Source organism: Anarhichas minor, unplaced genomic scaffold (assembly GCF_050575085.1).
Source record: "Anarhichas minor isolate MPS153535 unplaced genomic scaffold, ASM5057508v1 ptg000017l, whole genome shotgun sequence".
NCBI lineage: Eukaryota > Metazoa > Chordata > Actinopteri > Perciformes > Anarhichadidae > Anarhichas > Anarhichas minor.
The window spans coordinates 11296467-11322819 of record NW_027466463.1 but is presented as its reverse complement, the minus strand read 5'-3'; the positions used below and the strand labels follow the sequence as shown (position 1 = coordinate 11322819).

At 45.2% G+C, this 26353-nt stretch overlaps 1 protein-coding gene across 2 annotated transcripts in view; it reads left to right on the top strand.

Annotated features, from left to right (window-relative positions):
* Positions 1–24408, top strand: part of ntn2 (netrin 2) — a 41448-nt gene extending 17040 nt beyond the window's left edge. Inside the window, exons 3-7 of one of the 2 annotated variants that reach the window (XM_076093592.1) lie at positions 7797–7985; positions 13595–13744; positions 15980–16033; positions 20180–20254; positions 20347–24408. In XM_076093592.1, the coding sequence (XP_075949707.1) occupies positions 7797–7985; positions 13595–13744; positions 15980–16033; positions 20180–20254; positions 20347–20732 (854 nt within the window). In that variant the 3' untranslated portion in view covers positions 20733–24408. Of the gene's footprint in view, positions 1–7796; positions 7986–13594; positions 13745–15979; positions 16034–20176; positions 20255–20346 lie in introns of both variants that reach the window. The other variant, XM_076093591.1, reaches the window with a different exon arrangement.
* The last annotated feature ends 1945 nt before the right edge of the window (positions 24409–26353 follow it).

Genomic DNA, 26353 nt, shown 5'->3' with positions numbered 1-26353 from the left:
AAGTCCAGAGTGCAGCTCTGGAACGCTATACGAGCCCAGGGCCAGACACCATCCATCCCTAATGGACCAGTCAGGCCAGGTCTGCTCCCAGTGTTGCTCCAGGCACACTGGTATGCATTCATAGCATTAAACACAGAGGTCATACGAAGGCTGTTTGAATTGCCATTTGGGCTGATTTGCCAGAAATGCAGGTGAGCGGTTAGTCGCGGAGCTGGGTGTTCCTGCTCTGCTGCAACGACTGGGTGTGGTGTTGAATATTTTTAATAGTAGGTTTTGACATATTGAGTCCAATGGGGAATGAGTGATACGGTATTCTGTTTTTGCACAAGAAGAGGAGTTTCCTTTCAAATTAAATCAATCAACCAAATGAGTATTCACTGTAGAACCTCATTTTACAACAGTCCATGTCATCACCTGAAGGAAATTCCCACAAATTAGGTTTTATGTCTAAAAAGTTATTGCCTGTTACATCATAGATGGTATTAGATCGTGTCTTCCACACTAATGAATGAGAAGCAGAACAGACAGCTTTTGAAGTCGAAAAGCCACGTCACAGCCCTCTCAAACCTTTGGTGGGGGCTCGTGGTCTTTGGTGGGCTCAGTCTCTGTTTTTTGGAAACTATTAGCTGGAATTAGGGGGAATTTGACAGATGGGTTTCTTAGGGAGCGCAGTGCGGATCCAACAGAGGTGTGTGTGTGTGTGTGAATGTGTGTGTTCGAGGAAGAGGCCAGCCAGGAACACATGCTCAGGAACAGGACTCAGAATAAGCCCTCAGATCTGTACAGAGCTGTGGAAACTCCGAACACCACAGAAGCACAAACTCTCTCTCTTTTTTGTTTTTCTCTCTCGTCATTTCCCTCACCGACGAGGGGCAGATGTTTTTTTTTTTTAATGCTGATTAGAATTTCAAAATAGGCCTAGATCCTTTCACACTATTTTCCTCCCTCTACATCTCCTAGCTATGGCAAGCAGAGGTCAGGCCCGTGTTCCAGTCGTAGAACAGATTTGTCAAGACACTTTTTCGACCCAGTGATCGAGAAATGACCTCATTCTCAAACTAACCACACCTGAAACCATGGCACAGTTTGTGAGTCTGCATGCTTCAATCGTGGCATGAAGAGGAGCAGGATTTGTGTCCTTTTGTTCCTGCGGTTGTTGGGTCTCGGTTAGATCAAAGTTAACCTCACTGGATTGCTTCGAATTTCCACGTTGAACCCTTAAAATCCAGCACACAGCAGCCCGAAGTTTTCCTCCAAGGCCAGCTGAAATGTAGCTGTCTATCTCTAGAGGGCAACGCGATATGAAGCTCAGTGAAATGCCGAATATAGACGGGTAAGGATGAAAAAAGCCAAAGCTGCCTTGATATTACATGTATGTGCCTTGTTCCTAATTTCGCTAATTGACTTAAAGACCCTCCCACCTCTGTCGCCTGTCGCTGGAGGCTAACAAGGAACCGACACTTCAATTACCTACAGTGGGACACACAAATGAGAGGGGGGGGGGGGCGCGAAAGAAAGTGATTTTTTAAAAAGGAAACCTGTGCTTTTAAATAATTACACAGCCGAGGAATGTTGTTCTAAAATCAACAGCCCTATGAAATGATGCCTCTGGGGTGGTTAGCGTGAGACGCAGGGGCTGCTACAGAACAGCGAGGCCAACAAACATGAGATGTGTGTGTGCGTGTGTGTGTGTGCGTGCGTGTGCGTGTGTATGTTTGAAACAAGAGTAACCTCCCTTATCTGGCTTAGCCAACAGGGTTTGGTCCCTTTGATTGGTCTGTACTGTAGCTTTGCTCGTTGCTTTTATTCCGTCTGTCAGTATTGCAACTTTGGTCGTCGGCCAATCCACAAGAGATTGATGCTTTTCTCGTTCCATGAAGCCACCCGTAAAGGCCCTCTGGCAAGCAGGGAACACGGTGAAACAAATGTTAAGGACAGCACAGTGTCAAATAACAACGTAAATGTCAGCCGGGTTAAAGCGCTGGATCCCTCGGAAATGCTCTGCGGCTGCCTTGAGGCCGTGTGTGTGTGTGTGTGTGTGTGTGTGTGTGTGCGCGCGCATGGGCATCTCCTTGTGCATTAGCGAGAGACGCATGTAACCTAGTAGTGCGATGTGGCGTTTCATCCCTGTGCCAAAGCAAACTGGTGGAGCTGCAGCGTGCCCACCCTGCTCTCCCTGCAGGCCCCCATCGACTCTCCCCCACAGATGGTAGCAATCACCTCCTGAGGTGCCCGTCACCGCCGGCACTCTCTTCCCCTCTATCCTTGTGTAACTGACTCTTGTCAAAGACGAAACCCTCTGCCTGGACTAACCTTTCTGCTACCTCTTCTTTTATTTCATATATATTTCTCTTTTTGCTGAAATCAGCCTTTTTTTCTTCTCTCGTCGAATTCTCTGTGTTTTTGGTAACAGTTTGCTTCTTTTTTTTATGCTGTCGCAGGCCTCTGTGCTCTATTGCCTGAGAAAACATGTGGTTTTTGGCTGCCAGCCGGCGTTGCTGGTGGCAGCACGATTCAGAGGCTGTTAGGAGAAAATATATCTGCTTTTTATTTTTTGAGTGTGTGATAATCGCTTGGCTCCCTTCTTTAACTGTGGTTTGTCCGACTGTGGCTGACACGGTCGCGGCCATTGTATTTTAAATCATATGTATGAGTCTCAGCACACATTCATGTATTTGAAATGTTACTCAGTTTTCGGGGGCAGTATGAGTCAAAGTAGAATGAATAACGGCTAAATGAATCCCTGACAAAGTAAATGTGCACTCCTTCGGTTTTCACAGATAAAGATTAGTTTACTTGTAAAAACAGAGAGTACTGCTCAGCCAATATTTTGCGCTCTGTGGCTCTGAGAAAAAGACCCTTATGATGTCATCAGGGTAATCTCAAATTGGGCTCATTTCAAATAAAAAAATGACATGGTGTTCGTTACTGTAGAGCCCAGCTTCTTATCTTAATATTTTCCTCCTCATCATTTGACCTTCCATGTTACTGCTCTGGGTTGCCCGTCGTCAGCCCAGGACTCTTCTGCTTTCTGTGCATTCACATACAAGCTTACGTCACAAGCTGAACAGAGGCAAACATTATAGGTTTTCCCTCAACAATTCTACTTTCATCTCTGGCCGCAGAGGTACATTTACACAGTAGGTTCCATCTGTCACTTCTATTTCTAAACCAGCCCAGGCATTGCATGCATCGCCCAGACTGGACCTCATGGTTGTGTATGCCAAGAGTCATGGCAAAAGTGCACCTGTTTTACCTCGGTTTTCACTGATTCACCGTGATAATTTGATTCCACAACAGTCGTCTACTTCTGCCCCTTTTGCTCAGGACTGCAGGAAAAAGAGCAACCGAGGCAGACAGAGAGGGAAGGCAAAGAAGGGAGACGGATAACACTGTTTAGATGTGGGGAAGTAAAGTGGACCAGAGAGAGGGAACAGAGCTATAAACTCAACTCACCACTGACACCAGGCCCCCCCCCCAACATGGCAACCCTCCAGGCTAATCTCGTTAAAATCTTTCTTTGCCTGATGCCATCCAGAGAGAGAAACGGGAGATGTAGAAAAGGATGGACAAGAGAAAGGGTTGGGGAAGGAAATGAGCAAAAGGAGGGAGAGGCAACCAGTGAGAGTATTCAAGATGGGGTCTCATGAAAGTAAGAGGAGAGAGGGGGGGGGGGGGGGAGGGAGGCTTAGGGAAGGGGTGGGAGAGGAATTAAGGGGACTCTTAGTTCAAAAGGGCTCCCAAGTGCCGGCTCTTAAGCCCACGGCGTGATGCTAACCGCAGAAACCAGTGGAGGGCGGGGAGGGTCGAGCCGCGGTGTCAAAGCTAGAAGTAAAAGATGTCTGTGAGGAAGAGAACCAAAGAGCAACTGGTTCTGAAGGGGCTTTGTTCCAAAGAGGTAGGAGCTCCTGCGTGCCCACGTAATGCACACAGCAGGACTAGTTGTAGTTTCCTGTTAGTCTTCAGCTCGGAGTTCTTAAATCTTTGTCTGAGCTTGTTGTCCACAGCTCATTAGAGCCAGCGGTGTCTCACTTTTGTTTGACTTTTTTTTTTTGCATCTTTGTTATTTGATCCATGTCATTTTGTGAGCAGTTACTAGAAGAAGTGTGTGTGTGTGTGTGTGTGTGTGTGTGTGTGTGGTTCTGTGTTTTTGTGTTTTTGTGTGTGTGTGTCCACACTGTACACTGCCTTGGCTCTAATGAGGAGCTAATTAACCGGGTGTTCCCCCCCCCCCCGGTGCCCTGAGCAGGTGGCTGGAGCAGCCAGGCGGAACTCAGCCCAAACACACAGACTCAGAGTGAACACACACACACACACACACACACACATGATGGAAGGAGCCCGTATAGCAGAGCCTGTTTGGCCAGGCGGAGAGGGCACCCAAGGGGGGCTGCAGCAGGTCTGGACAGCAGCCTGGGCCAAGAGGGGAGAGGTGGTGGTGGGCGAGCGGCCCCTTCGATTTTCAAGAACCAATTTTAGCCATGGGATCTGGGTTTTGCACAGGCATCCAAAATCAATTGGCTGTGCATACTGCCTTGGCTTTGGAGCTGAAGGAAAAATGAGGTTAGATTTATCCCTGACATATGGAGGAGAGCCGAGAGGTGGTGCACTCCACAAACACACTTGCATTTTATTTGTTGAGTGCAGTCTTTACGGGCCAATTTGTCATAGCCGACATGACAGACCAGTCCGTGAGCTTGTTAAGAGCACGTTTACTTGTTAAGGAACCTGTTCTGCAAGCTGAGATAGAACAGTGGTGTGTTCTTCTGTCCGTCTACCTTACCTGTAATATTCCCTAATTTTACCTGTACTTAAAGAAGTAAGCAGAAGTAAGATCACAAACTGAGATGTGTGCAAACTGTGTAAAGGAAGACATCGGATAAAAACAAGACATTTACTCCAGCAGTTATTCCTCCAACGTTTGCATTTGCCGCTGTTCATTTTGATGACAAAGTGGTGCAACTGTTCTCTACTCTAATATTTTCCGAGGGGTTTCTTGCCATCCCCTCATTTATTTTTGCTGCAGCATCCGTCTGTTTGCCAAGCCCGTTGCTTGTGTTTTTGTTTGATTTCCACGACAACGCGACGATCCAGATTCACGCATCCTCAAATTGGACACTGACCCACAAAGGAGCCGCACTTACTGGACGACTCTCCACCACCCACAGAACACTGAAGTGTCAGATTTTTTTTTCTCTCCAACAGATAAGAATTAGTGAGTTTTTTTTTTTCTTTCTTGCAGCGCACTAGTGAGGCTTTGATGCGTTAATGAATTGAAAAATGGCCTTCAACAGTGTTTAGTTATCCCTGCTGAGCCTAATTTGGGTGAGGGGGGGTGCTGCGGTGGTGGGGGTATCATATTGGGGGGGGGGGTGTCGGCGTGTGTGTGTGTTCACAAGCACTTCAAAACAAACCCATAAACATTCCAGGATCCTTGGGCAGCTGCAGCTCCGAGCTGAAGTTAACTGCACACAGTATGTACAACATAGAAAACACACACGGAACCTACTCGAGTGCTTTTTGCTTATTTATTTTTCTCAGTCAACCTTCGATCACATTTTCATTCATGTTTTTTTTCTGTTTTTTTTCCTTGTCAAAGAAATACCAAACTACTACTTCTGTCACTAATTCTTCCTGTCTGTCACAGAAAGTCTGGCTGTTGTTAAAGCCATCACTGCTACACATGTTAAATGATTTAAAGCTTTGATTCTGGAGCTTTCTTTACATTCTCCACACTTGAACATATCCTCCCTGCTTCAGACTTTGTTGGCCGATCTTGTTGCAAAGCGGCGAATCGAAAAGATGCCATAAGAGGTACCGTCGGTACTTCAGCCGGGGGGAAAATGTGATCCATCGCTTTCATGTTCTGCTGCGAGGTGTTAATGGACCCAAGTGCTCACAGCTGTGTGTGTGTTTGAGACGCTTGATCATAATCACAGTTCCCCCACCTTGTTCTTGCCCCGGCCGCTCACCGGAGCTGGTGTGTTCTTTGTCACATTCCCTTCAGAAGAAGTCGGGCAGGCTCTTAAGTTGTTCACATGCTAACACACTAGATATACAACACACAACACACACACACATGCACATAGATTCTCATCAGTTTGATGTGTTTTTTTTTTAGTTAACACTTTACTTAAGATAAGAAGCTTTGTGAAATATGTAAGCATCCTTCGGTATCCTACACATCTATAGTTTTCTCCAGGGTCAAAGGTCAATCCTCCTCTTGAGTTTACCAGTTCACGAGAGCACACCAAAACATCCAGCGGTGTCTTCACACAAACGGCGCAGCCTCGATATAGATCCATACATGAAACGGTGTTTCATTAACTGCAGAATTCCATACAAATTGGGCCGAGTAATAACCAGATGGAATTGGGAAACGGTCTGGGAATGTGCTCCCCCCCTTTTTTTTTTTTTTTTTCCAGGGTCTGAAACCAGGGAAAACTGGACCTCTCCCAACCTGGTGCCCCTTCAGTGTGGATGGAGGTTACATAGCGTTCACTGCTCGCATATTACTTGACATATAAGCCATTCTCCTCCTGCGAGAGAGCCACGAGTCATTAACAGTCATTTTCAATCAACTGCAAGGAGCTCATCTAACGTTCTACAGATCATTGAGCTCAGTGTAACTGCAGAACTGACCTTGACTGCAGCAGGATGTGTCGGCTAGTAACGACGAGGAAAGAGAATTATTTTTGCTGCCTTTTCTCATGAAAGATCTTATATTTCTCTAACGGCCGCAGTATTGTACACAAAGTCAACTTGCATAAAAGCCTCCCAGTCTGTCTTTACTTATTCCCCATTATTGTGTCTTATTCTCTTCTAAACATCCATTGTTGTAGCATTTTTCTCAATAACACTCCCACCAGAATAATTAATATCACCTTCTGTTGTGAAGCCCTAATAATCCTTTTTTTTTTGCCATTCTTTGAAAAGCAGCTTTGCTGTTGTTTACCCCTTCCTAATTTATCTGTGGATAACTTTAAGATCTGCAGCAGGCGTCTTTGAAGCCACGGCCAAGACTTCAGGTCCCAGGTCTGACTCTGATTTAACCAGCAGAGGGTCTGGATCAAACTTTGTTACACAAACAAGAAGGGCAGCTTTCTCATTAGGCCTCTCAAATGCAAACCCAGAATCTAGAGAGTGAACAGAGTTCATGAATAATGTCAGAGCTGGTGAATGTGGTCTAATGGGGAGGAATCAATGGAAAAACTTGTGAGGCGAAAGAGACATAAAGAAACCGGCTGGATTTCAAGTGGAACTGGGAGGGACTGCGAAGAGATATAACCTCACTTCCCATGTCCCATATATTGCGGCTCGCCTCATTTAGAAGACAGCCAGCTCGAGTCCATTCCTCTTCTGAATCGCTCTCGCTTTTAATAGATCCTATAGGAGTCTTTGCTCATCAGTGATTCATGGAATTAATGTCTCTCGATCCAGTGATTAATAACTAACGGGCTGAGAGAAGCAGAATTCATTAATTATGAAATGGAGAAAATGAGCTCTGCAAATATCACTTTTGATTGATGAGTTCTGGAATAGCAGCCAAGCACAGAGCCGCAGTGTAGGTTATACACCACTCTCTACGATACTGCCTCACTGGAAAATCTCTGCCAGCTCTCTTGTGATATACTGTATAGTAAGCATACGTTTTACTGCAGTGCACACTTTCATGTGAACGTTTCATCTACGCTGACTCACATTTAGACTCTATAAACATGAATACTGTGAAGATACTTTTACATTTACTCACCTTCGATTCCCACCACTTGACAACTTTCCTCTTCCCTCTGCAGCGTGCAACTGCAACCTCCACGCCCGTCGCTGTCGATTCAACATGGAGTTGTATAAGCTGTCGGGGAGGAAGAGCGGAGGGGTCTGCATGAACTGCCGCCACAACACCGCAGGCCGCCACTGCCACTATTGCAAGGAGGGCTTTTACAGAGACCTGGCCAGACCCATCACCCACCGACGAGCCTGCAAAGGTAAAAGTCCATTAGTTAATGCAATGAGTTCATTTTTTATTACTTTGATTAATTGTTATTTTCCAAGGTGGTAATCATGATATTTTCTATGGTGCTATTTGCTGTACTGTTTTTAAAATCATACGTACACGGTGGTGATCACTGCTCATGCAGCACTAAATACCCAGTTCTTCTTCTGCTGTCAGAATTAAAAAAAAACGTATGTATTTTAGCTGGGAATGAATTACCAACCACTCTAACTAATGGAAACATTTTTTGTGAACAAGGATCACTTTTTTTGTCGCATCAATCAGTAAGAGATTAGCAAAAATGTATATTTATTCATATGGAAATGTCACGGGTTATTACTTTAAGCTCCGTTTGACTTTTCATTTGGCAATGTGCTGCGCTAAATGTTTACAAAATGTTCAAACAAAAGCTGATTGAGACATTCTAACCCTGCTTGTACTCGTGTAAATATGTCTGAAAAAACTTTAAAAAGTTATGATTGGAAACATACAGGGTCATGGTAAATTTTAATAGAAAAATATCAGCATGTCTAACTTGCCATACCATAGCAGAGAGAAATGAATTGATACTGTGCCCGAAGCTTTTCTGGCTGTCGCACCGAATGTTTCCCTGTACCACACACCATGTAATATTATCTCTTGACCAAGGCATTTCTCCTGGAAAAAATGTTTTTACCCGTTCATTAATTCCCATTTTGCAGAGAATATCTTTCAGCCTAATAATATGCTGGAAGCATTTCTCTCCTCCCACTGGACCCATTGCAAAAATAGCACCAGTTTCCACTACTTGTTGCTCAGGAAAGTATTCAAATCAATAGCAGAGAGAAAGTGTTTTTTTTATCCTGTTGATCCTGATGAAGGTAAAGAATTACTTCCAGAAAATCAGAAACAGCATTAGCGAGAGCAGCCAACGCTCATAGATCTTTCGGTTGAAAGTCTCCCACTGGCTTCCGCTCAGTTTTCCTTCTGTAGTCGACCCAAGCTGCTGCAACCGAAAACCACGAGGTTAGAAATGGCACGATATCAGGCCGCACTTGCCCGTGTTAGTTGCGCTGAGATGTCGTGCCATTCGTCATGTAATGGCAAAAACTCCACAGTTACTTAAATCGCATGCCTTAAAGCTGAAGTCATTTGACCTGTCGCTGCACCAAAGCACTGCCAGAAATGCCTCAATCCTGACAGGAGATCAGCCCTGAGATATGCGCCCCCCCCCCCCCTGTGCTAATTGTTCCCTGTTCCTTCATTTCCTGCAATACCTGGGAGTGTGACGCTCTCACAAGTCCCCCCTGACACTGCAATTTGTCCTTATCAAAGCCTTATGATCGGGTGGTAAACAGTTTATCTCCCCTGCCCCCCACGAAAAAAGGCCCCAGATGTGACGGAAATGAAAGTTAACGTCTGAAAAGCCTCTGCTGAGCGTCTGGCTCCATGATTGATCAGAGCAATTCCGCAGCCTTCTAGGAGCTGTCATTTCCCTCTAGCTCGGCCCCTTGTTCTGTTCTTTCATAGCCCATGATTGTGTATAACCATCATCTCCTCTTCCTCTCCAACTTCTGATTTCTTTCACCATGACTCACTACAAGCCTGTAAAACCATTGATTTTTCAGCTCAGATTTGTTTGCTCTCCCTCATGTTTTATTCCCATGTGTCAGGGTCAGAGTTGCGGTATGGCTGAAGGGGGTCACGTCTGAAATGGATTTACAACAATAAAACACAGGTGTTTTCTAAAGTCGAGACGGGAGTTGGGAGGGCTCTGAGAGGACACACAGGCCGTGTCTGTTTCTAATGATACCTGCTTTGTAGATGAGTGTCCATACACAATGTGCGGAGAATACGAGGTTGGGGTAACCACCCCTCTCCTGCCTTCATCACCACCACTTCTTACCTCCCACGCACACAAAACTGTAGGACTCCTGCTCTCTATAGTCCAAATGCCCAGGGACCAGCCTCTCCACGAGCCCTTTACTGTGTCACAAGCATTACAACAGCCAGCACAGTGAAAGAAACATGGCAATCACCCCATGGCCTGGCTGCAGTATATGAGCTCTTCACAAGGTTTTTATGTGAATCCAAGCCATGCAGCTGGTATCCGTTGACCACAAGGAACATTGATAAAAGGCATTAAAACTGAGGCCTCGTGAAGAAACGCCGGCCAACATAAACCACATTGACCGTACGTCTCAAATATCTTTCTGAAGCAGGGCATGAGGATCTGTGGACAGGAAATGTGTTATGCAACCTAAGTCTAAGGGTAATGTTAGGTTAGTAATGTATAGGACCTGGCTGAATAACACCAATTCTCTAAGATTAGTATCGAGGTTAGCCAGTACATGTGACCACAAGATCTTAATCTCAGGTGTCACTGAGAGGGAGGAGCTGTTCAGATCTTCTGTTTATCAATCCTTCAACATAGCGTTATTATTTCAAAACGCTATCTATTCACGATTTATTTGTGCCTTTAGAATTACTTAATTCAATCTCTTGATTTAATGCTACGTGAACTCATGGGATGGTTTATAAATAGCACGCCACTTTTAAGGACATTTCATCATGTCATGTCAAACATTTTAAGCTTTTCAGGTGTCACTTAACAGACTGTTTTCATTCCCAACTTGACGCACGGTTGCAGTTTCAAACACATTGTTAAAATTCTGAATCCAAACAAAACTGCTTGGTTAGGTTGAGGAAAAGATCGTGATGGGGTTGAAATAAGGATGTTTGTTACGTAAATTTAGTACAATGTAAATAAATCAACGGTGGCGGTGTCCTGGGTGAAAGTCCTGTGTTTGTTTCATCCAACCTCCTCCCTACCCGGACTTTCGATTGACGCGGCATGAACTGACACCCAAAAATCAAAAAATGAAAAGCAATAACACACTTAATGACTTAAGAAAGTGGCATGTTATCAAGTTGTCATTTTGTGAGACCAGGCTTTTTAATAACTAAGAAATGCACATATTTTAATAAGACCTTTATTTTCACAATGTCAACGACTGCAGACAAAAAGCAGGCCTCACAAGTACTTCAGCCCATATGCATGCACACGTGCACTGAGCAACACGAATCCGTTAAACTGAGCCTGTCAAGGGACTACAAATCCCAACGCAGTGCCTGTCACGTCTGCAGTCGCAAAGGCTTGAAAAGTCATCAACCTCTGAGGACGTTTTTACTGCTTCTTAACTGGCCCGAGCCCCTGCACATAAAACTTCAGAAAAGCAGTTCAAGGAGGAGAGCTGGGGGTGGAGATTGACACCACCACCCCCATACCCAGCCCGTTCAGATCTGGCAGTTGCTGTTTTTTTGTTTTTTTTTACCGAACAATGTGGACTCTGACAGTAAAGTCAAATGTCTTAACAGCCTATGATTGTTTATAAGGGAAGTGAGAATGTTACTCACATCTTGTTCATACTGACGGGATTGAGTCGGTATAGCTCGTGCTGTTCAGTGATCAGCCGGGAAACAATGGCCACATGTCTCTGCAGGCATGACAGACCAACTCCAGACTTGTATCAGACAGATCAAATAACGTGGGGGTTTATCCCACATGTGCTTTGGACAAATCATTTCACAGGAACAAAAGGGGGGGGCACAAACTCCAGGAATGACAAGAGTTTCTCAAATAATCCTATAGTACCTGGTAACAGTGGCAGGAGTGCTGACTGATGAGGCTGGGTATGGGGGGTGAGGATTTAGGTTACGTGGTTGGCACAGAGCATCAGACACGCAGTGGGGAGACCCTTGTTGACTTGACCTCTGACATCCTGCCATATGCAGATGTGTATTCCCTTTAGGTCAGTCAGGAACACTTGCCAACTGTCATCAAAGCTTGAGTTTCCATGTTGGGCCTACGTGTCTCAAACGGTGGGGATTTTGCACGGACACCGGAGCATCAGATTTACGTCTCTGTGCACAGCTTCAAACGGAGCGCAGCCACTTTGACACCTGTGGACCGGTTGGCCTTTGCCGGGGAAAAAAAGGCAAACGTGTTTCTGAAGATCTGAGCTGCAGTTAATCCCTCTCCGCCCCGCAGCCAGACACAGATGATCACTCTTGGGTCAGTTTCCGCCTTTCAAACCCTCCCTTTGCCCAGTCAACAGGTGGTAGGGTCCTCAGGCTCTTGTAGCAGCTAAAATATGGCCGGCGCAAATAAACACATTCACAGTTCCGTCAAGTGGTGGGAAGAAACCGTGGCATGTTAGCAGCTGCCTTCTCTGGCAAACCCTGTAAAACACTGTTGGGTTACCGGGTTTTTCCCCAAAGTGTAATTCTTGTCTTTTCTTGATAAGCCTGGACAATTACAGCTATCTTGTTACAGTCGAGTCACTCTATTTGCTTAAGTCATTTTGCACTAGTCTGCGCCTGTTTTTCAAAGAAGTGCATAGAAAATAAGGAAAAGGAGCAGAACGTTCACCTCGCAGTTTCATGGTTTGTGGTATTTTTGGCAGCATGTCAGTAGATGAGACAGGAAATTAAACTTTTTCTGCACTCTGAATTGTTTTGTTCTGGACAGAGAATGTCCAATTTGACGCGAAACCAATCATTCACAACCCGGAGGACTGCTCAAGAAGATGTAAAAGTCTTACATTTGTTTTGATATGTCACTGATGTGTTTGTCTGGCTGGATTGCTGTGAAATGTTAAGTATGTGTTTATTACTCAAAGAACAAATGTGTGTTTATTTAGTGGAGTCGGAGTAGCCACAGTTTGGTTAGATTCACTGTTGTTTATGCTGTTAAGCCGGAGGCTGTGTTTGGACTACACTGACGCACTGTGCCTCTCACTCACTACCCGTTTCCCTCAAATCCTCCACTTCACTTCTCACTCTCTGATATCTTGCCCTCTCCCTGTCATCCTCTTTAACGTCTTGTAAAGCTCTCTCAGAAGGCTTTGGACCGACACGCCAGCTCTTGTATTAAACAGCTCTTTAAACCAAAAAGAAAAAAAAGAAAAAAGCCTCACGTTGTTTAAGGGGGCTTGAATAAATTGCCTAGAACCAGCAAAAGTCGTAAAGCCTTGCCAAAGCGAGGTGACCGGAGCATTGCTTATTGCTGTTGGCATTTGTTGCTGGGCATCAACTGAACTTTTGGGAAGTGATGATGAAACAGCAGAGCGTGTGTCACCAGGCAGGCACCGAGCAGAGCCGAGAGAGAAGGACACAGTGTGCCTTTCTGGGTCTCCCGACAGTCTTGCACTAAATGCATTACCCCATCCCCTACTTGTCACCTGGCGCCTTCACGTTATTTCTCTCATTCACACAAGTTATTTCTCTCGTTCACACAAACATACAGTGTTTCTCCTTGCGGTGTTACGGGGAATCCAAAGCACAGAAGCCGAACAGGAAAGGGCCACCTCACACCCCCGAAGTCTTTAGCCAGACATTCAGAATGTTGTCCGCTGGCAAACAGAATATTACAAGATTTAATCCAGTACCCTGCGGAGACTCATTATATCCGAGGAATCAGCCAGTGTCTTATATGTGTGTGTGTGTGTCATTTTGGCAAACATGTTAAATGAATCAACATTTAATAAACTTTCTCCCTCCCTTCTTTCTGATATCACAACCCTCCCTGCACCCCCCTTCACACCTGTCCCCCACCCCCAGCCTGTGACTGCCACCCTGTGGGCGCAGCAGGCAAGACGTGCAACCAGACCACAGGCCAGTGCCCCTGCAAGGACGGCGTCACCGGCATCACCTGCAACCGCTGCGCCAAGGGCTACCAGCAGAGCCGCTCGCCCGTGGCCCCCTGCATCAGTGAGTGACTCAACTGCACACACGTCTAGCAGTCACTGCATGACACTGTCTTCAGCTTGGTAATTTAATCATCTTGGCAATGAGTCACTGCACAAAACTGTTAAACAATGACAAGGCTTAATACATACAATAAAGAAGTGAACTACACTAAAAGCAGCACATACTCAAACCAGTGAGATTACAGAGTATAATTGAAAGCACACTTCCCTATAGCCTAAAGTCATTCTGGCCCTCTGACAGGCACACCCAACCCAGACTCTGCACTGCATATATACAGGACATGTGTTCTCTGGGTTTGCATTGCCACCGAAAATGCAATGATCATTTTTTAATAGAGAACAGCCCAAAACATGTGTGCAAACAAGTGCCCAGATGTAAAGTCGGGCAAAACTCAAACGTGATCTTTTTACGAGAGCTGGTGTGAGAACTCAAGACTTGGTTTCTGTTGTTCCACTTGCTGTCAATGATGTATAGTGTGTGTGTGTGTGTGTGTGTGTACTCTAGTTGCAGTAGTTTGCATGTCGACTACATCAGGTTTTTAATTTCCTGTGACAAACGTGTGCGTGTGGGTTATGAAATTTGCCAGCGGTCCCGGTACATGCAGGCGTGCGTAATAGAGGGCAACCTTCCACCGCACTGTGTGCCAAGGCGGTACGATCGCACATTGCACACACTCACGAGACAACCTCCACCAAAGCAGACCGTGCCGCCCAGTGCCGTACCCGAGCCCCGCCACACTGTGCCACATGGTGCCGTGTTGTTTTCCCTCACATGCAGCTCCAGTAGCAGATGGCGGATGGGCGAGGAGGAGAAAACAACTGTGGTCATGGATGGCAGACCCCATTTATTTGAGTGCCACTGAACCATCCCAGTGAGAACGAGAAGAATTGCGTATGTGCGTTTAAGTACATGCGCTCATTTGGATCCCATTACGAATAGCATTAATGACAACTGTGTGTGTCAATATGGCCTCATGGTGGGCATCGTACCTCCTATTGAGGCTCCTGGATCCCGAGACAGAACTAAGCCCATTAAGCAGCCAATTAGTATGATGGCAGCAACCCTCATCTGAATGATCCTTTCATCATCTGTCTGTCTTCACAAGATGTGGCCATGAGGGCACACAGGCTCAAAGTGGCTTCTAGCAGCTGCGCCTGCCTCCGCAAAGCCCAGTGCCCTTGTTTGTTTTTGTTGGCGGGGTGTCCATAATTTCAGAGACAACTGCAGCCTCCTCCCCTCCCCCGTTCCCCGCCGCCAACACACTCCCACTCGCTTGGTTCAAACCCTGAACCTCCAAATCCAATCAAAAGCAGATCCTCCGGGTGGATTCTAAGCCTGCGTCCCAGTAACTCTGTCTACGGTAAAAGCAGAGGGCCCGTTGTTAGCATTAGCATTTGTATTGGAAAGTTGAATACGGTTAGAAGAGAAGTCCTGGAGGAATTCCACGAGGCACTTTTTAGAGTAGCCAGCGGGCACAGCGAGGGTGGGCTGCATCTGTCTCAAGAGGATCCAACCAAGATTGCCCCCTTGCCATCTGTCCATCTGTCTGTACATGCTTGCATGGGGATTACACAGCAGCGTTAACCCAGCATCTGTTATGGGAGGACGAGGACTAATCTAGTGCAGCCACCTTTCCATTTTAATCAGTGTGCCTCAGATGTATCAAGTGTGCCGACTTTGAATGCAGTGACTTCTCCAAACTGGATTACTGGGTGCAGTTGTGGTGCGTCTGCTGAGTTTGGCTCAGACTTGGTCCTCTGACCTCCATTTTTTTTTCATACACTTATACCGTCTCAGGATCTTTCAATGCATTCCTTAAACATGACAGTGAAACCACCACATTAGTCCGTGGACTGCACGGTTTGTTTGAGCCCGTCTTCCCTCTAACCACCAATAAGTTACAAGTATCTCTGTCAGTGTTCATCTAGCATGTCTGTCTGCAATGTCTTGTGTGTTTTTCATGTGTGTACTTGACAAATGTCACAAGCCTGCAGTAAGACAAACCTTGTTCTACTTCTCAATACTAAGCTTACCCTCTTCATTTTGTTGTGGGTTTATCTATTTATTCACAAAACCTCCCATACCAACCCTTTTACGAATGAATTCAGACATACTTTGTTTCTTTGACCACACATGCACTCTCAGCGGGCATACGGCCAAATCACTTAGACCGTAACTAATATATGGATTTACATTTAACCAGCAAAATAAGTTTGTATTTCTTGTGCGTTTCAGAAATCCCAGTGGTCAACCCCACAGCTGCGGTGAGCAGCACAGAGGAACCAGCAGGTTAGTATTCGCCCTCGCCCTTAAGCACCACTGCTTTATGAGAGGAACAAAAACATGTTTTTTAATATTCCTGGACTTGAGTTTTAACGTGTGGAATAAATATTAATGAAGGGTGGGTCCGCTCTTTTGAAGTTCGGCAAATAAAACGAGTGCACTGGGACCTGCAGAATTTTTCCATTGTCTTAAAAAAAACCTGTGTCCTTGGCACGGTTTCCCCCCCAACCGCTAACCTCAAGTTAGTGGAGCCTCACTGTGCTCAAAGTATAGCTGCAGCTGAGAGCCAAGGCCAGCAGATAGGCAGCAGAAGTGATTAGTTCAAGTTTTAGCCGGGAGATTTAGTGGAAGGGAGAGTTTTGAGGCGTGAAAAGAGTTGTTGGCAAGTGGCTGGGGGGAAATTTGTTCAGTCTCTCCCTCCAACTGTCCAATTTACGCTCCGGTCAATTACCCTCCCTTTATTTTTCATTCTGCGGCTGTTTGATTTGAATGGTGGTGTTGATTTGGAAACGTTGATTCATTGGTGGGTTTATAACGTATATCATCACTCAGGCGGCAGATCACGCCCCCCACGTTGCCACAGATACTTTACTGAGCTAGTCAAAGCATATCGTTGTATTGTTCAAAAGCAGTTTGAGGGCTAATGATGTCTTTAATGGCTGATGCTGACTTCATTTCACAGGAAAATATTAAAGCTGAAGGCAGTCAATGAACATTGCATGCAGTTACTATACCTATTAAATCAAATGTTATAGAATAAATGGTTTTTATTAAAGGAAAGGTTTGACTTTTGGGAATTAACTTATTTGCTTTCTTGCCAAAAGTTAAATGAGAAGGTCTACACCACTCATGTTTATGCGGAGGATGTTGTAAATTAGGTTAGTTAAGCACAAAGACTGGAAGCAGATATAATCCAAAAGATTGTTTGTACAAATTACTGTTAGTCAGATATTTTTCTTTTATTTAGTTTTAGTCCTCGTCAAATGTCCTTTTCAGTTTTTATCATATTTAATCAACCAATTTTAGTTGACGAAAAGTCTGGGCATTTAAGCTTTAATTTAGTCAATGAAAACTGTTTACATTTGAGTCTTTTTTTAATTATCGGATTATATTGAACATTTCAGTCAATCTATTCTCGCCAAAATATCACCTTGTCTCTTTCTCCCAAGCCCCGTTGTTGTCGTTGATAACGTTAAGTGAGCAAGCCAGTTACTCTGAGTCCTCCTGAACATGCTCAGTGTGCTCTGCCACTGTAGTCCTCATATGGCTCACAAAGAACAGGAAACAGAACTGTAACTATAGTTTTCGTTAACAAAATGAACACGTATTAAACAAAGGAGAGACAACAGATTGGTACCTTTGGACAAAGCCAGGTGAGCTGCTAAGCCAGCTGGGCCCGCTGGCTCCAGCTGCATGTTTAACGCACATGAAAGCAATTCTGATCCTCTCCTCAGACTCTCAAGGAATATGTCTAAATATTTCCTTAAAGGTGAATATAAATCAATAATCATAATTTCCTCACATTTGCAGCTTCTTTTCTCATTTGCGACTCGTATTACTTGGGCCTTTGAGCCTTTTTGAAAAACAAAACAATGCACAGTCCAGCTCTTTCTTGTGTTTACTTTCTTGTGTCTACTTCCCTGGGAAAATGTTTCGGGATCTCAGAACAAAAGAGTTGTTGATCGGCAATTCACCTCAGGCTCTCTATACCAAGCACACCAGAGCATCCCCCCCCCCCCCCCCCCCCCCCCCCCCGCCATCTTTCTCCTTCCTAAACTACCATAGAACGAGCTTCAACATCAGAAACCCAAGGCCCCAGAAAGTTTTTGTGTAAGGGGCGGTGGGTGCAATTTGTCCTTGTCATGGCACAGTGAGCGGGGCTCAAAGGAACGAGGGCATCGAGAGCCCCGGAGCCAATTGTGAGTATTTTCAGTGGGCCGGTCTTCTGGGTCAGTGGCCGGTTCACCGAGAGCTTTTCCAGGTGAACAGCCAGCAGTGAGTGACTCTTCATGGGAAAACACACACTGTCTCCCAGCCAGCGTTTTACCACCGATACCTTTAGGCCAGCCACTGTATACCACACACACACACACACACACACACACACACACACACACACACGCGCACAATGGCAGTGATCTAATGAAATCCATGCACAGCTCATACGAAAGCTTGCCTGTCACAGTTGCATGCACACTTACATGATAATGATCTGCACATGAAACCAGACGCTCGCATATAATGAAAAAGACCTTAAGCAAGCTATGATATTCATCATCATTTATTTAAAGTATGTGAGAAATGTACAATCCACATATATACACACACACGCACGCACACAAAAACACACGAATCCATCCACACGTACACCTCTGCACCCGTCCACATCTACACCTTCACTCATCGTTTTTTTAAAGTCACCCTGTCTGGAGGTTATTGGAAGCTGCCATCTGCTCCCTCTTTCTCCCTTTCCTTCCTTGTTTCTCCTCTTTCTGGCTAATAAAATCTCCAGCGCTCTGATATACAGCCAAGCCTCCTGGACATTTTTATGGGCTTCTTGGTTCCCCCGTTTCTTTCTCCTCCTTCCATTGCTCCATCCGTCCTTCCTTAAAAAACGAACGACGCAACACCCCTTCTCTCATGCAACCCCAGAAAGCGTAATTTCTCTCCCTCGCGACCGTTTTCTTTAATTGCCGCATTTTACGTCCGGCAATTTTATTTGGTTTGCTTTGGGAAGCAACACGACTGAATGGTTTTCCTGTTGAAGGCAATGAGAAGCCCGACCGCGGATACCAGTCCAGTCACCAGCATGTGGTTTTTCAGTTTCATTGAAACAAGTGAGCGGCATGGTCAGCTGTTCGTGTCCCCTCACTAAAACTGACCGGAACTATGTTGAGATATGACCCTTCTGGCATTCTCCACATTTTCAGTCCATCATTTTCATTTTTTCTTTTAACTTTGTGACCTTCTCATAGTTTCGTAATTGAAATAAGTGGATTCAAAATCCGACGGTTCATTAAATCCAGTGGCATCCAGTCAAGTACAGCAGAGCCTTGCTAATGATCAACAGTGTCTCTTTCTTTCTTGTGACCGCTCCAGTAGCAGTAGTTACCATGAGAACAATTTAAAAACGCAACACAGAGCTATACATTGTATCGAGGATACTTCTTATTGATTGCTAAAATGAGCACTTTTGAAAGTTAATTTAGTTCAGCCTGTCTTTGTTCTCCATTCCCCTCTGCTCTCGGCTCATGGAAAACGCATTTCGTGATCACAGAGAAGCAAAGCTTTTAACGTCGAGATGACAAAATATATATTTCAGGATCGCAAAAGAAACAAACTAGGAGAAATAATAACATGCATGTGTTCTATCTGATTATCTCCAACTCTCTCGGGGCATAGACGGTGTTGTACAGAGTCATTTTTCAACATCAATTTATAAATAAATTGAAAAATGATTGTCATTTGTTATTCACGTTGAAGGTAAAGTTTGTGCGATAGAGTGTAGAGATGTGAGGCTGCAGCCAGAGACAATGTTGCTTCAAGTCCCATACTGAGATAGGTCACTGAGGTCCATTTTAACTGTCACAATCTTAATTATAACACCTCATCCCTGGTGCTATGAATGGTCAATGGAGGTCATCTGTCCAATGTGTGGTCTCAGTCGTCACACTGGCAGCCAAGGTCTATTCACATCCATCCAACCATGACCTGCTTCCACCTCGCTCTGTCTTTACTCAAGACCCCCGAAAACATGTCAAACTAAACACTTTTACTACTCTGGTATGTTTCAACCGGCTGTTGCAGCGGTTTGATGTGGGATTTGTCAGAAGTAGTATTTTAGCACACAAAAACCAAACCAAGCCCAATGTTATCCAACCTGCTCCAGTCTCTCCGTCCAGTCGGTGAATGTAGGTACAAATATGATCTAAAAAACGTAGACGTGCATGTGCAGAATCGAGCACAGAGGGGTTTATTTTGATGCTTTTCAGTGTGCGTATTGGTGGTTTCACAGCACATTACAGTTTAGGGGGTTTTGTCACACTAACTTTGCATTGCAGATGTGGTGGTGTAATACCAGTGTCAGTAAGTGTTGTGAAGTTGCAGCCTGCGTTAAAGGAGTGAGTGACAGTTGCCCATGTCTTTTAGCAGATTGTGAGTCCTATTGTAAACCAGTGAAGGGCAACCTGAAGATCAACATGAAAAAATACTGCAAAAAGGATTATGGTAAGAGAGGAGGATTAAATATCAACCATAATTAATAAATGTGCTGTGTTTGGAGTGTTGGCCTGACTGTGTTTTCATGAATGTGTCCTCAGCGGTGCAAGTGAACGTGCTGGACATGGAGACTGTTGGGGACTGGGCGAAGTTCTCGGTTAATTTGGTGTCTGTGTACAAGAGCCGCGGCGAGCCCTTGAAGCGAGGCGACAACATCCTGTGGGTGCACATGAAGGACCTGGCCTGCAAATGTCCCAAGATCCAGATGAGCAAGCGATTCTTGGTGATGGGCGGCAGCGACGGCGGAACGGGCACAGGGACGGGTCCGGGGGTTGGTCCTGGCGGTGGAGCCACCAGTCCAGGGGCGGAGCACGTGGGCCTAATGGCTGATAAGAACAGCCTGGTGATCCAGTGGAGGGACGTTTGGACGAGACGCCTGAGGAAGTTCCAGCGCAAAGAGAAGAAGGGGAAGTGCAGCAAAGCGTGATTGGAAAGCGGCGTTCCTCCCTCCCTTCATGAACCCTTTACCCCACCATCTCCCTCTCCTCCCCCTGTCGTCCCCCATCACGGGAACACTGCACATTAGAAAGACTGCATGTACCCTACCTGTTTTAAGGACCACGTTTTGTGTATATTGTATAATTATTTTCCTTTTTTTTATTTTTCAAGGTGTGTCTTTGTTATGTCAGTTGTCTTTTTTTTGTCCAATTGGTTTGCCTTAAAAAGGGACCATTAAAAAGGGTATGAAGTGTAGACAAAAGCAGACGCCATTCCCTCCCTCGACGACGACGGCAGAAATGTCCACTCGTCCCCTGACTACGACCCCCTGACCCTCGGCCTCCTCTTACCGTCAACACTGACTGTCTCCTGCCACTTTGTTTGACATTTACCACACTTCACACACTTCTCTGAGGATTTTATTCAACAGTGTTTGTCACTGACGGATTTCAGTAACAAGACAAGCTGCACATCCTCAGCTTGTCCTCCTCACGTTTCATTGTTGAAACGACTTGGATCAGCAATTCAATCAACTTTTGCTGTTAAAATGTTCCTAAAAAAATGGGGCCTACTTGCTTTAGGTCTCAGCAGTAACTTCTACGGACTGCACCTATGAAACTCTTGTCCCGTGAGGAACCAAGGGCTCCCTTTGCCGGGACATTTTCCACAGCAAACCTCAGTCTCAACACCACTGCTGTTGCCATCAGACAGCCCTCACAGAACAAACTGCTGGTGTAAGCTCTTATATCTGCAAGTGTTTGATGCCACTGCTCATAGTAGAGTTTATATTCTTTGTGTGGCTACTTTTATCTCATCCATCCATATCCCAGCCCTGTCCTTATTTGAGATATGTCTTTTTGTTTCATTTTAGGCAGAACAAACCCTGTTAGCATGTGTGAGTCACATTCCAGGCCCCCGGGACTGTGCCTCTTCACCACTAGTCCCTCTCATGAGTGATTCATAAAGTCATGCATCACCATCATGACTCATTGCTTGTCACTTTTTCTGGAAGAAAGATTAAATGGTGTGGACAAATGGCTGGAATTTCAGAACAATACCAATATTTCCAAGGAGACCTTTTTGCTTTATGGATAATGTCTTCCCCGAGGCGATGTCCTTCCAGATGTTGCTGTGTGGCCAGTCTCATTTGTTTGTATTTAAATGTCTGAACACTTTTCGGATGCGTCCAGTGACCGGCAGACTTTTGTTTGTCGAAATAAGAGATTGAAACAAGAGTTCCTTTTCATGCAGTAAAAAGAAAACAAAGTGGGATAAACAACATAATCGTGTTTTTCTCTAGTGTATTTTGACAAAATGAATGAGCCTGGAACGTTTTTAGTGCTCACTGATTGTATTATGACATGAGAGGATCATATTTCATTCCTCATGTGCTTTGTTATGTTTGTGGTTTTTGCTGGTCCATCAAAAACCTTACAGTGAGCAGTGAAGAACTAAACTAAAGTGAACATTGAGATCCAAAGGAAAACTTCCCAAGTTATCTGCCCCCACTTGCCTACCCTGACACAGTCCCTGTCATCCTTTGCCAAATAAGCATAGTCCGTTTTTAAATTCAATTAAGAGACTATGGAAGTGAGGACCAACAAAAACCACAGAGAGAGCCGTCTGGTTGCTCTCAAGCTTTTTATCTGCCTCTTGCTGTTATTTCATTTTGTAAAGCACATTACAATTTATTTAAATAGAGTACAAGATAAACACACAGATTCAAGGGGCACGTCAAGCTAGCGCAGCAGTGAGTGTGCGGACAGGCATGTCATGCTAGCGAGTGGTTACGCTCCTCTGGCTGCGGCGGTATGTTTGGTTTGTCATCCTTCCAAAAGTGTCTCTCCTCTGCTCTCTTCTCTGTGTCAGCCACCACCCTCCCCAAACTCCCTTTTTAACCCATTTTGCATGTTGTGTATTCGGTGTCTTAGATAAGTGACGGCACAGAACGAGGCTGCCAAAGCTCCTCAGTGGTGTACTGTACTGCGCTGTAGCTCTTGTTTTCACGTCTTCCGGGAATGTACGTCAAACTGTGAAGAACAACACTCGCACAGGTGTATGGTCTGATTGTAAGTGTTTATGAAATAATGTCACCAAGCTTAAGAATGTGGACACCATGACAGTTGATGCCATTATAAACTCTGAAGGATGTTGTGGATATTCATGCTTATCTGTCTGTCTCATTGTGATATTTTGATTTTCTAATCCGAAAAAGAGAAAAAAAACGTAACCAAAGTGAGATATCATCGTGTTTTCTGGTGTGAGACAAAAGAGCAAAGGTGGTCAAAAAGAGGACGGCGCCATGCCCAGGACCCAATTCCCACCGTTGGAATTTAGCAAAAATGCAGAACCAAACAGTCAATTATTTGTGTGTTGGCTGTCCGCAGCGGCCCGTCAGACAGGTGGTGTTACAGTAGCACCAGTCTCCTCGTCGCGGTATGCGAGTACGGCGTGACACTTTATGATTGATGGTCAACGTACGTGCCAGTGAGGCCTCTTTGGTGCTCAACCCCTTAAGCGACCAACACGCATTCGGAGGAATTGTGGTGTCCTTAAATCTGGACTTTCTCCCGCGTAGAATCGCACAAAAAAAAGAAATCCTCCTTTCCATGGCTCTCCTTTTCTCAAGTGCCCACCCTGATTGTTGGGATAAAGATGAGAGGTAAGAGTGGCCAGATGTTGTTTGGGGGGTGGAAGCATAGTCTTGTGAAAGCTATTTAGTGAGCCTCATAGGGAGAGCCGTCCTGTTGTTTTACGTTAACAAGCCCAGCAGATTGGCAGTGGAACTGAGGCCATAACTGCTTTGCTTTGTTCCCCCCCCTTCACAGCATTTATAGCATTCACAGGTGTGTGTGTATATGTGAGTGTGTGTGTGTGTGTGTCTAATTAACCTTACCCATGTAAACAAGTGACGCGCACATGAAACGAAGGTGCAGAGCGGTGAGAGAGCTCTCATTTGAAGTCGAACCTTTTTGGGGGCACACAGCTTCTCAGTTTTGCCACTTTTTAATGTTTGCATTGACGAGTGTGAACAGCCTATGATGAAGAGGTTTCACCTACTTTTCCCCATTTCTTCCCTGGTTCACTTCCATCTTGTTCAATAAGTCTTGACACATTTTTTTGATGTTGTAAATATGTACTGAACGGCCTCTGCCGATCATGTTGTCTTTTGTGAAGCGTCACTTGGCCTTGGATGACTCACGTGTATGGATGTACAAACCAGATGATGTTATATGGATGTGGAAACCAGAAACATATGCTTTTGTGATCACGGCCAGAAGATGTGGTTCAGATATTACACAGAATGTATTCCTTTTTTTTTTCGGTTTTATGTTGTTTCCAGACAACCGCCCAATTGTAAATGACTTTGAGGTGAATGGAGTGCAAATGTGACGCGGGCTGATCGGACGCTCTCCGTTTCCCATGAGAGGCACAGACACAACAACCCACCACTCTCGGTCACATTCATTTCCTGGGAATAATGGTTCACTCACGCAGAAATTGTCAACCTACCTTTTCTTGGTGAACTGGTGATTCTTCCCTCAGTTCAGTCCTGCTCTTCACTTCTGTTTTTATCAAAGTCTTCCTTGTACATTTTTCCTCTGAGGCAATGAACCACTGACTTTTTAATCTAAATGATAAAAAAATAAATTATTAGTTAATGAGCTGTGTGTTGTGCTGATCATCTGTCTCTTTAATTACAGTCATTAGCCTGAGCTGCGGAAATGATGTCAAATTGATATGCGTGTGTGTGTGTGTGTGTTTCCCACTGGAAAGTATGCTCGCATACAGTGGGCACTGCACTGGTGTGTTTCCACTCACACCGGGGTCTGAAGGGGGAGACGACTGGGGAGAGCGGCTCCCCTCCTCTACGAACATAGCAAGAGCTAAAGCTCTGTAAATAAACAAACAGGCAGGCACACACACACACACACACACTTGAATGTGTACCTCACCTCTGAGTAAACCCAACTCCAGAGTCAGATCCAAAGCAGGAAACTCCTTACTCTCTTTCTCTCCCCCACTCTCTCACCTACAGTCTCCTCTCTCCTGGTCTCCCCGCCCTCTAACCAAACAGGCCAGCTCCATCCATCCTCCTGAAGGTAAATTACAGGAAAGCGACCATTTATCATCACTCTCCCCAGGCGTGGCCATTGAGGCTTTGAGAATAGCGGTAGCTGAGATGGTCTGGACACACACACACACACCAAAACCATGACACATGTCTCTGCATCAAGCACATCCATCCAGGACATCCTGGCCTGCGGTCAGCTTGCTTGCCTTTCTATCTTCCTTTGTCTCCGTCATTCACTCAGTGTGTGTTAGAACTGCATCTTTTTGCTTATTTTGCCACAAACTGAACTTTTGAACTGGTCTTTCCATCCCCAAAGTCTCTCAAGCCAGTAGGCCACCTTCCTATCCCTTAAATGTATAAAAAAGGATGTGTAAGACAGCGTACTGTTTCGGTTGTGAGTATGCCTCTGCACTAGTATATCAAAATCAACAACCAGATTTTAAACCAAGTTTAAAAATAATAATTGAACGGTATCCCTTCCAATGTTATGCCCTGCACCAAGTTTGTTATTCATTGTTCTGCTTGTGTTTCCTGAAGTTGCAATGCAGTTGAGGGACTTTCTCAGTTATAGCTATAATGAAATGGATAAAGACAGGGTCATAGTGATTATTGTCACTTACCTACACTGTGTAGAATGACAACTCAGTGATGAGATCTTCAAGTGTGTTTGGGGAAACCACTTGCGGAGCAAACTGGAGCTCTAGAGAGTGACTGGTCTGAGAGAGAGAGAGAGAGAGGGAGAGAGAGAGAGAGGGAGAGAGAGAGAGAGAGCTGCTGCTTAGAGCGCTGGAAAAGAGCAGAGTGGATCCGGCCAAATACTGTCCGTTCTTCCCCCTCCCTATCCTAATACACACTTGCACACACATCCATCCCCACAAACACACACCACCCAGCGGTAGACGAGGGGGGCTTACCAATTGTGCTTTCATAAGCTGCCAAAGCGGCTTCATTGGCTTTAAATGGAGCCTCATTACCACTGTGCTTCAAAGCTCAACAACGGCATTTTCCAGCATGGGGTCTGTTTCCTAAATCTCCCTAATGCTTTACTTTTTGCCACATTCACGACTTTCCATTCTAATGATCTCTATGACTTATTTCCCCCCTTTTTTTTTATTCCCCCCCCCCAATCTCGGTGCCCTTGGAGACAGCGAAAGCATGTGTGAATATCTGAATGTATCTGTGAACACTCATATAGGCTTGTCTGGGAGTGTGTGTGTGTGGGGGTCACCAAGCACTAACCCCCACTGAAAACCGCAAAAGAAATGTGGCGAGAAATCTGTGTGGACCAAGATCATAAATATTCAGTGGTGAAGGTCCGATCTCTTTCTCTCGCTCTCTGCTGCATGTCTTTTCTCTGAGTGAAACCAGCTGTCGACTGAAGAGACACCACTCCCTCTGGATCTGACAACATGCGTGACAATGACCACACCGCCACTCGCACATCTGTCACCCTTCAATCTCTCCATCTTTCCATTTAAATTCAAAAAGAGCACATTTCATATGCCTCCAAAAGGGAAATGTCTTCTTCTCGCTTA